At 43.8% G+C, this 9,739-nt stretch overlaps 1 protein-coding gene across 1 annotated transcript; it reads left to right on the top strand.

Annotated features, from left to right (window-relative positions):
* The first annotated feature begins 314 nt into the window (after positions 1–314).
* On the top strand, positions 315–8,848 carry LOC129862714 (dihydrolipoyl dehydrogenase, mitochondrial-like). The gene is made up of 14 exons (XM_055934613.1): positions 315–425; positions 1,359–1,434; positions 1,586–1,665; positions 1,909–1,977; positions 2,099–2,168; positions 2,337–2,437; positions 3,286–3,429; positions 3,531–3,632; positions 3,772–3,962; positions 4,104–4,274; positions 4,862–5,051; positions 6,493–6,630; positions 6,729–6,818; positions 7,792–8,848. The coding sequence occupies exons 1-14, from the start codon at positions 387–389 to the stop codon at positions 7,855–7,857; spliced, it is 1,527 nt and encodes a 508-aa protein (XP_055790588.1). The 5' UTR covers positions 315–386; the 3' UTR covers positions 7,858–8,848.
* Positions 8,849–9,739: the final 891 nt, after the last annotated feature.

Genomic DNA, 9,739 nt, shown 5'->3' with positions numbered 1-9,739 from the left:
CCTGGCACTACTCTCCCAGGGCCCTCACCTCCTCCCTGTAGGTTGTCTCGTCATTGTTGGTAATCAGGTCTACTACTGTTGTGTCTTCTGCAAACTTGATGATTGAGCTGGAGGCGTGCGTGGCCACGCAGTCATGAGTGAACAAGTGAATAAGTTATATTAATGTTTTAGACGCAAATAACCATATTTTTTTTATGGTTTTCTAGAACAGAACACTTGTTTGGATCAGATTAAAGGTAGTATGACACCAAAGATTTTTTACATCATAGGGAGGCGACAGACAGTATTTGTGTTCCTTGGATTGTTACTGCGCAAGCGCAATTTCGTGAGTCCTTGGATGATCCGCCTGCTGTAGGTTACGCAGCCTGTAAAGGGACACACACAAAATGCAGAGCTGGAATCAAGTATATCGCACTCTGGCAACGGTAAGGAAAAACAATTCTATGTCAATTAGTTGTTCAAGTTGTCTGGAACAAATATGAGTTAATGTGACATACGTTGGAGAGTATCTTGGCTGTTTTTCAGCGTGATTTATGAATTACAGGCCTTGCTAGCCACCTAGAGTAGCTATGCTGGTAAATCTCTCCAGTTATATATTAGCAGCTAGCTAGCCTAGCGTTAGCGCGTACACAGTTAGCTAGCTAACTAATGTTAGTTGGCTCTTCCTATATTATATGCCCTCCCAAGGTAGCCTTGCTTAGTGCGTGTCTTGTGCAACATTATTGCTGGTTAGGTTTAAATTATTTATAAGATACATTGGCGAACGTTAATGTCATTACAAAATAATCCATCTCAAATTAAGCTAACGTTAAATTAGCTAGCTAGTTACCACAGTCAACAAGCATCCTCTTGCGAATGACGAAAATGACATCCAGACCGACCGGTTGACGGCTGTCAAGCACGCGAGCTTGTTTGTGGACTGCTACCAATGTTACATCATTGACTGTCAAACTCCAAGCACTCACCTTTGATTTGTAAAGCTATTTGATTAATCATATAACACTGTTGTTTGCCAACAGTATATGTAAGTAAGATAACTATTTATTATTTTATTTTTTACCAGTACTTGATAACTAACAGTAGTTAACAAATGTAGCTAGTATTGTAACTAGTTCATCCTTCTACGACCTTATAATCATCACTCACTGTAATACTTGCAATCCTGTTCAGATTGCATTGGCCTATACAGGATTTTTGTCTTGCATTCTGAAGTGCTGAATAAAAAACTAAACATTAACTGACTTCTTGACATGGATTACAGCTACATCACAGCAGAACCATATACAACACAAGCTGACATTAAAGTAAAAATCTGTCTGCTCACTGTCCCAATTTGTGTCCTCTCCTAACGCATACAGCGGAGCCACCAACTCCCGAATAGGCTCCAGGGTGCAACTGTTCTCTCCGTCCGAACATACGCTGACAAAGCACAGAGTAAGTCAACGTTTCACGCCAACGTCCAATTAGCTAATCCGAGGTGCTGCTCTTATCAAACTGAATCTCAACATCTACACAAGGTGAATACAACATGTTCCTCTACAACTTGTTGCCTCTTCTGATGAACATGTTCTTTGCACTCCTACAGTTGATGCTGACGTCACAGTGGTGGGCTCTGGTCCTGGTGGATATGTTGCTGCAATCAAAGCAGCGCAGCTTGGTTTCAAGGTAAAATTAGGCCTCAGTCTATATACCTTCCGCAGCAATCGAATGTTCGCTCCTGTCTGCACAGGGCTCTGCGCACCTCCCTGGAAAAGTGAGATTTCGGAGTATGTGCAGAGGTGCCGTCGGGCGGACGTTTTGATATTGCATCTTCTTGTTCTAGCGGAAGGTGTAAATAAGGCTTAATCCTTTATTAATAGTGATGGCCATCTTGTCGTCATTGTTCACCAACTTTGTTTTCTACTATAGACGGTGTGTGTGGAAAAGAATCCCACCCTAGGCGGGACTTGTTTGAATGTCGGCTGCATCCCCTCAAAGGTAAACATTGGGAATGAGGGGTTCATAGAACTTTTGCTAGGTCTTATTGCGCAACACTGTCTTCGTCTTTGCGAGTTGTTGAATAATTTAACATGTCTGTCTCCCTTGTCACCTTGTATAGGCCTTGCTGAACAACTCATATCTGTACCACCAGGCCCATGGCAAAGACTTCGAAAGCAGGGGCATTGAAAGTAAGAGTCCACATCAGCTAGAGCAGTGGTCACCAGCAGCCTGGTCCTAGAGAGCTGAAGGGTGTGGACAGGCTTTCGCTCCAGTCAAGTCTTTGGGGATGCCAGTAACAAACATTTACTTGAGACTCTTGCTCTCTCTCTGTCTCTCTCGCTCTCTCTCTGTGCCAGTCTCAGGGATTACATTGAACCTGGAGAAGATGATGTCACAGAAGAGCGGGGCGGTCAAAGCACTGACAGGAGGCATTGCACATTTATTCAAACAGAACAAGGTGAGGTCTCAACTTTATAGTTGCTCCCTACATTGGAAGAGAGATGCCTAGTTCACTCTAGCCTCTGCCAGGCTTTCATGTCACCTTCTATATATATAAGCATGTGGAAGGTCTTGTCAGAAAGAGGCTAAAAGAAGGTGGAGGGTATCCAAGCTGTTTCCCCCTTCCATCAATTGGAATAGGCACGTTCAGAGGCAGAGATTCTAAACCGAAAGCCAATCATTTTCATTGGTGCCCATGTGGGGTAGTCTCATTACAACCAAAATATATATATATATATATATATATATATATAGCATGCTGGCACTGTAAATGAGCTACATTCTGGATAATTTGCGCTTCTGAAGAGGGATGGAAGGGGTGGTTGTTCTTGAAAAATTGTGTCTTCTCACAGCCAATCAGTGCTCCAGTCATACCTATTTTAACAATATGAACTTCCCCAGGCTCTGGAGAACAATGTGAGTGAGGCCTGGAGCCGAGCGGAGGCCAAGTTCACTCAAATTACACATTTGGCTCACTTTATGGATAAATGGCAACTAATCTAGGCAACTAATCAAGACAGCATCTGGAAATATGGGTTAGTTAGTGAGATTTCACCTCAGCAGGATTATAAGCTTGAAACATCAACAGCCTGTTTTGACTATCTTTTTTTAAATGCAGGTGACCATCTATGGACATTACATTGTCAATGGACTTGGGTCTTTTTCATGTACTCCCTTGAAATTTGAATCCATCACTAAGTTTGATACCAGTGCAAGCTGTTTTGATGCCTCCCCTTGGATGTTTTGTTCCAGAGTTTATGAACTTGACCCTGTCTTTGATGATGTAATGTGGCGGTTTCCCCTCAGGTGACGCACGTGAACGGCTATGGTCGGATTACAGGCAAGAACCAGGTGACGGCCACGGCCGAGGACGGCAGCGAGCAGGTCATTAACAGCAATAATATCCTCATAGCCACCGGCTCCGAGGTCACGCCCTTCCCCGGGATTGAGGTACGTTACTGTACTACAGTACTAGTTTGTAGCAGGTGACCAGATGTTAGTTGACATGTGTCAAAGCCGAGTCCTAACTCTCCTAACCCCTGTGCTGTCAGGTTGATGAGGACACCGTGGTGTCCTCCACGGGAGCCCTGGATCTGAAGAAGGTCCCTGAGCAGCTCATCGTCATCGGTGCCGGAGTCATCGGGGTGGAGCTGGTGAGGGACGACACGCGCACACACATACACACGATTTAGAGCATGGTCTGGTAAAGAGTAAGTGGCGGTATGAGGATTCCAACTCTTGGGGGATACCTAGGGTCCAGTCTAACATCCTGTTTGGCCTCTCGTTCTCCAGGGGTCAGTGTGGCAGCGTCTGGGCTCCAATGTGACAGCGGTGGAGTTCCTGGGCCACGTGGGCGGCATGGGCATCGACATGGAGATCTCCAAGAACTTCCAGCGCATCCTGCAGAAGCAGGGTATTAAGTTCAAGCTGGGCACTAAGGTCATGGGTGCAATCAAGAGGCCCGACGGGAAGATCGATGTGGCGTGAGTTCCATCCCCCGGTGGTGTGTGTGTGTATATAGGGTGGCTCTAGCTGTGAATGAACAAAATCACTAAGAAGAATGTCTAGTTAAAAATCAGTAGGTATGACCTATCCCAAACGTAACTGTGTGTTCTTGCCTCCAGTGTGGAGGCGGCTGCCGGCGGGAAGAATGAGACTCTGACGTGTGACGTGCTGCTGGTGTGTATCGGCAGACGGCCCTTCACCAGGAACCTGGGCCTGGAGAACGTGGGCCTGGAGCTGGACAACAGGGGACGCATCCCTGTCAACAACCGCTTCCAGACCAAAGTACCCAGGTAGACCTAAACTACCACACCCCTCTATCTAATATACAACATACCCAGGTAGACCTAAACTACCACACCCCTCTATCTAATATACAACATACCCAGGTAGACCTAAACTGCCACACCCCTCTATCTAATATACAACATACCCAGGTAGACCTAAACTGCCACACCCCTCTATCTAATATACAACATACCCAGGTAGACCTAAACTGCCACACCCCTCTATCTAATATACAACATACCCAGGTAGACCTAAACTACCACACCCCTCTATCTAATATACAACATACCCAGGTAGACCTAAACTACCACACCCCTCTATCTAATATACAACATACCCAGGTAGACCTAAACTACCACACCCCTCTATCTAATATACAACATACCCAGGTAGACCTAAACTACCACTACCCCTCTATCTAATATACAACATACCCAGGTAGACCTAAACTACCACTACACTCCTCTGTTATATTCAACACCTGCTTTTTCAATACACACCTATATTCCAACCGCCTCTCACAAAGGTCTCTTTCAAAAGGCACTAAGTAATACCTCAATCTTTCCTTCATTTATTCTATCTCCCTCTGTAGTATCTATGCCATTGGTGATGTGATTGCCGGGCCCATGCTGGCACACAAGGCGGAGGACGAGGGCATCATCTGCGTGGAGGGCATGGCTGGGGGCGGCGTGCACATCGACTACAACTGTGTCCCGTCTGTTGTCTACACACACCCCGAGGTGGCATGGGTGGGAAAGACCGAGGAGCAGCTCAAAGAGGAGGTGATACACACACCTCCCCAAACAAACACCCATAGTTTTGACCAAATTAAGTAGCGGACATTACTTTTATATATAATATAATAACTGGATCAATGCTTTTGTTTGGATTTCAGCTGCTAAAATGTTGATATGTGATAAAAAATACACTGAACAAAAATATAAAATGCAACATGTAAAGTGTTGGTCCCATGTTTAATGAGCTGAAATTATAGATCCCAGAAATATTCCATACGCACAAAATCTTATTTCTCTCAAATGTTGTGTACAAACTAGTTTACCTCCCTGTTAGTGAGAATTTCTCCTGTGTCAAGATAATCCATCTCCCTCACAGGTGTGGCATATCACAAAGCTGATTAAACAGCATGACCATTGCATAGGTGCACCTTGTGCTGGGGACAATAAAAGGCCACTCTAAAATGTGCAGTTTGTCACACAACATGATGCCAAAGATGTCTCAAGTTTTGAGGGATCGTGCAATTGGCATGCTAACTGAAGGAATGTCCACCAGAGCTGTTGCCAGAATTGAATATGAATTTCTCTACCATAACCTGCTTCCCAACTTTGTTTTCGAGAATTTGGCAATATGTCCAACCAGCCTCACAACCGCAGACCACATGTATGTCTGGGTGAGCGGTTTGCTGATGTCAGCGTTGTGAACAGATTGCCCCATGGTTGGGTTATGGTATGGACAGGCATAACCTACGGCCAGCGAAAACAATTGCATTTTATTGATGGCAATTTGAATGCAGAGATACTGTACCATGACGAGATCCTGAGGCCCATTGTCGTGACATTCATGCGCCGCCATCACCTCATGTTTCAACCTGATAATGCGTGGCCCGTGTCGCAAGGACTTGTACACAATTCCTGGAAGCTGAAAATATCCCAGTTCTTACTTGGCCTGCATACCCACCAGACATGCCACCCATTGAGCATGTTTGGGCTGTTCTGGGTATGACAGCGTGTTCCAGTTCCTGCCAATATCCAGCAACTTCGCACAGCCAATGAAGAGGAGTGGGACAACAGGCAACAATCAACAGCCTGATCAATTCCCTGTGAAGGAGATGAGCTGCATGAGGCTAATGGTGATCACACCAAATACTTACTGGTTTTCTGATCCACACGCCTACTTTTTTTTTTTAAGGTATGTAACCAACAGATGCATATCTTTATTCACAGTCATGTGAAATACATTGATTAGGGCCTAATGAATTGATTTAAATTGACTCATGTCCTTATATAAACTGTAACTTGTTGCGTTTTATATTTTTGTTCAGTATTATATTGAAATCCCTGCAACTATAAGAGTTAGCCACAAGGTGGCGATACTCTCCCCAAATTGTTGACTTTCCAAAGTCTCTCAAAGTATCGCACATATACTATCAACGCAGAAGGAAGATAGACCATAAAGCATAACAGTAACCTCAACTCTACTTCGCAGGGCATCCCATACAAGGTGGGCAAGTTCCCGTTTGCCGCCAACAGTCGAGCCAAGACCAATGCAGACACTGATGGCCTGGTGAAGATCCTCGGCCACAAGGAGACAGACCGGATATTGGGCGCTCACATCCTGGGCTGTGTGAGTCATGCTACCTCGGGGCTCCTTAGCAGATGCAAATGTGGGCTATAGCGTATGAAGTTGTATGCTAACTATGGTGACCTTTGACCCTTGTCTAGGGGGCAGGAGAGATTATCAACGAGGCGACGCTCGCCATGGAGTACGGCGCGTCCTGCGAGGACGTCGCCAGAGTTTGCCACGCCCATCCCGTGAGTTAAACACACACACACACACGACAGGGGCATGATCAAATACTCATTCATACATACATACATGCATACAAACGTCATGTTGTAGAATAATACAAGTTCAACAATGCCATTGATACGTGGTAGTTACTAATATTTCAAATGGGAGATACTTTTGTAAAACAATCACTGGGCGAGCCGTCATACCCATCGCAGAACAGGGGTTTGGTGGTCAGTCAAATTGATATTTAAGATACTATTAACATGGACCATCAAGCTATTTGTTTATCTATTTTAGGACACTTGGGGGTAGGCCTATCAGGGAAAAAATGTGATGACTCTTTAGAATCTGACCTTATTGCCATATTGATCTCAATAAGTTATAGCACAAGAGATGGCAAATCAGGTAATGGTCAATTTCAGTCTGAAGAAAGTATGCTTTGGAATGATTGAAATGCATCAGGAAGGTATTGGGATGTTCAGGAAAACATCAGGGATGAATAAACAATCTTATGTATGTTTGCTTGATTGGTGAATCAATTCAGTGTCCTCAGTTATTCTGTGCAGATTCATCTCTCATTTCTAGCGAGTCCTGCACAGCTTGTATCATAGGTGAAAACATGCACATATTCCAGTCTTAGCTTTTAGGGCTGGGGTCATAGTCTGTAATAGATTCAACGGTTAAAAATCTAGAGGTAAATTTGTGGGAAGAAAACGATTTGAAGATGTGCCAGGATCGCTAGAAACGGTTTTACTGCGCCGTTTGTCCCAACTGCTAGTAAGGTTATGCACGTAACCACGGTTCTGAAGTGCCGCATTCAACTGACTGAGGAAGACACAACACTTTCATATTATTCCTGCGCGCCGCACAATGACTAAGGCTGATATAGGGCCTAGCCACAATGTCATTCAAATGCACACACATCCACATTTGTGGAACCACACCACCCACCTGTCAATCTAACCTCTTCTTCCATCCATCCCTCTCTTGCAGACTGTGTCCGAGGCCTTCAGAGAAGCAAACCTCGCAGCCTCTTTCGGGAAAGCTATCAACTTTTAACTGCCGTCTTCGCTCACACAGATGTGTACATAACCGTTCTGTCCACGACGTCCCCAAACCAGAAATCTGTCCACAAGCAACGCGCACACTCGAGGAGGGGGACACGGAATGTACCGTGACCCCTCAACTCCAATTAAGGGGCTCCTCTGTATACATACATAGAAAACAAAGACAAACCTTGTATCACATTAAGTATGTAATTTAAATGTTCTCAATAAAGGGGTTTAGGTGGTAAAAACGGACTGGAGATCAAGTCTTTTTGACTTTCTACATTGGGTGTTGCACTCAAGGTTCGCTGCTATATCAAATAGCTAACTATATATAGTCGCAGTATATCTAGCATTTTTCCGACACCACTTTCTTATTAGTACAGTGCTCAGAGATGTATATTCATAGGTTGGTATTGGGTGGAATACTGCTGTTTTTAACAATAAGAGATGAGTCATGACTGAGTATTTTTAAAGACTGAGGCAAAACTACTTTTCAATCGGAGTAAAGAGGTTGGAAAGGCCAAAGCAGCAACTCGCTTGTATGAATTGCAATACTTGTTCAAATATGGCTGTGTTGTCTTTGTGTGTATACATTCTTGCTTAACTCAGAGCTCTACAAAACCAATAAATGTAGTGACGATTCACATCTAGTGATGTGTGATGCGGTGTTCAGTCCAATGTGTGGAACAGCAGAGGGACCTATACCAACTACTTCAGTAAGACGTTACTTCCTCATTCTTATGTACTTGGAGTCATTGTAAGCCAGGTGAAACCAGTAGTGGTAGAGCTAAAGTGTTTTCCCAGACACAGATCAAGCCTTCTTCTGGACTTAATAGCATGCTCAATCACTGAAATGGTTTAGTCCAGAAGTATTCTACAAAGCAGGATCAATGATTTAGCCAGATAACTCTAAAATAACCAGAAATAATTACTGCTAAATATAAATGCAACATGTAAAGTGTTGGTCCCATGGGCTGAAATAAAAGATCCTAGAAATGTTCCATACGTGCACAAATTTGTTCACATCCGTTAGTGAGCATTTCTCCTTTGCCAAGATAATCCATCCACTTGACAGGTGTGGAATCATTACACAAGTACACCTTGTGCTGGGGGCAATAAAAGGCCACTAAAATGTGCAGTTTTGTCAGGCAACACAATGCCACAGATGTTTTGAGGGAGCGTGCAATTGGAATGCTGACTGCCCAAATGTCCAACAGCTGTTGCCAGACAAGGTCATTTTGGAGAATTTAGCAGTACGTCCAACCGGCCTCACAATCGCAGACCACATGTAACCACGCCAGCCCAGCACCTCCACATCTGGCTTCTTCACCTGTGGGATTGTCTGAGACCAACCACCCGGACAGCTGATGAAACTCAGAAGTATTTTTGTCTGTAATAAAGCCCTTTTGTACAGGAATAACTAATTCTGATTGGCTGGGCAGGGGCTCAGCCATGGGTAGCTATCGTGAAAGCCATAGATTAGGGTCTGATGAATTTATTTCTTTATATGAACTGTAACTTGTTGCATGTTGTGTTTATATTTTTGTTCAGTATATACATACACGCAGTATCAGTCAAAAGTTTAAACACCTACTCATTCAAAGGGTTTTCTTAATTTTGACAATTTTCTACATTGTAGAATAAGTGAAGACATCAAAACTATGAAATAACACACATGGAATCATGTAGTAACCAAAAAAAGTGTTAAACAAGTAGATTATATTCTTTAAAGTAGCCACCCTTTGCCTATGACAGGTTTGCACACTCTTGTTATTCTTCATGAGGTAGTCATCTGGAATGCATTTCAATTAACAGGTGTACCTTGTTAGAAGTTAATTTGTCGGAATTTCTTTCCTTAACGCGTTTGAGCCATATATATATATATATATATA

The sequence above is a fragment of the Salvelinus fontinalis genome, chromosome 9 (genome assembly GCF_029448725.1).
Source record: "Salvelinus fontinalis isolate EN_2023a chromosome 9, ASM2944872v1, whole genome shotgun sequence".
NCBI lineage: Eukaryota > Metazoa > Chordata > Actinopteri > Salmoniformes > Salmonidae > Salvelinus > Salvelinus fontinalis.
The sequence above is the reverse complement of the archived record's forward strand: the minus strand, read 5'-3'. Positions and strand labels throughout refer to the sequence as shown.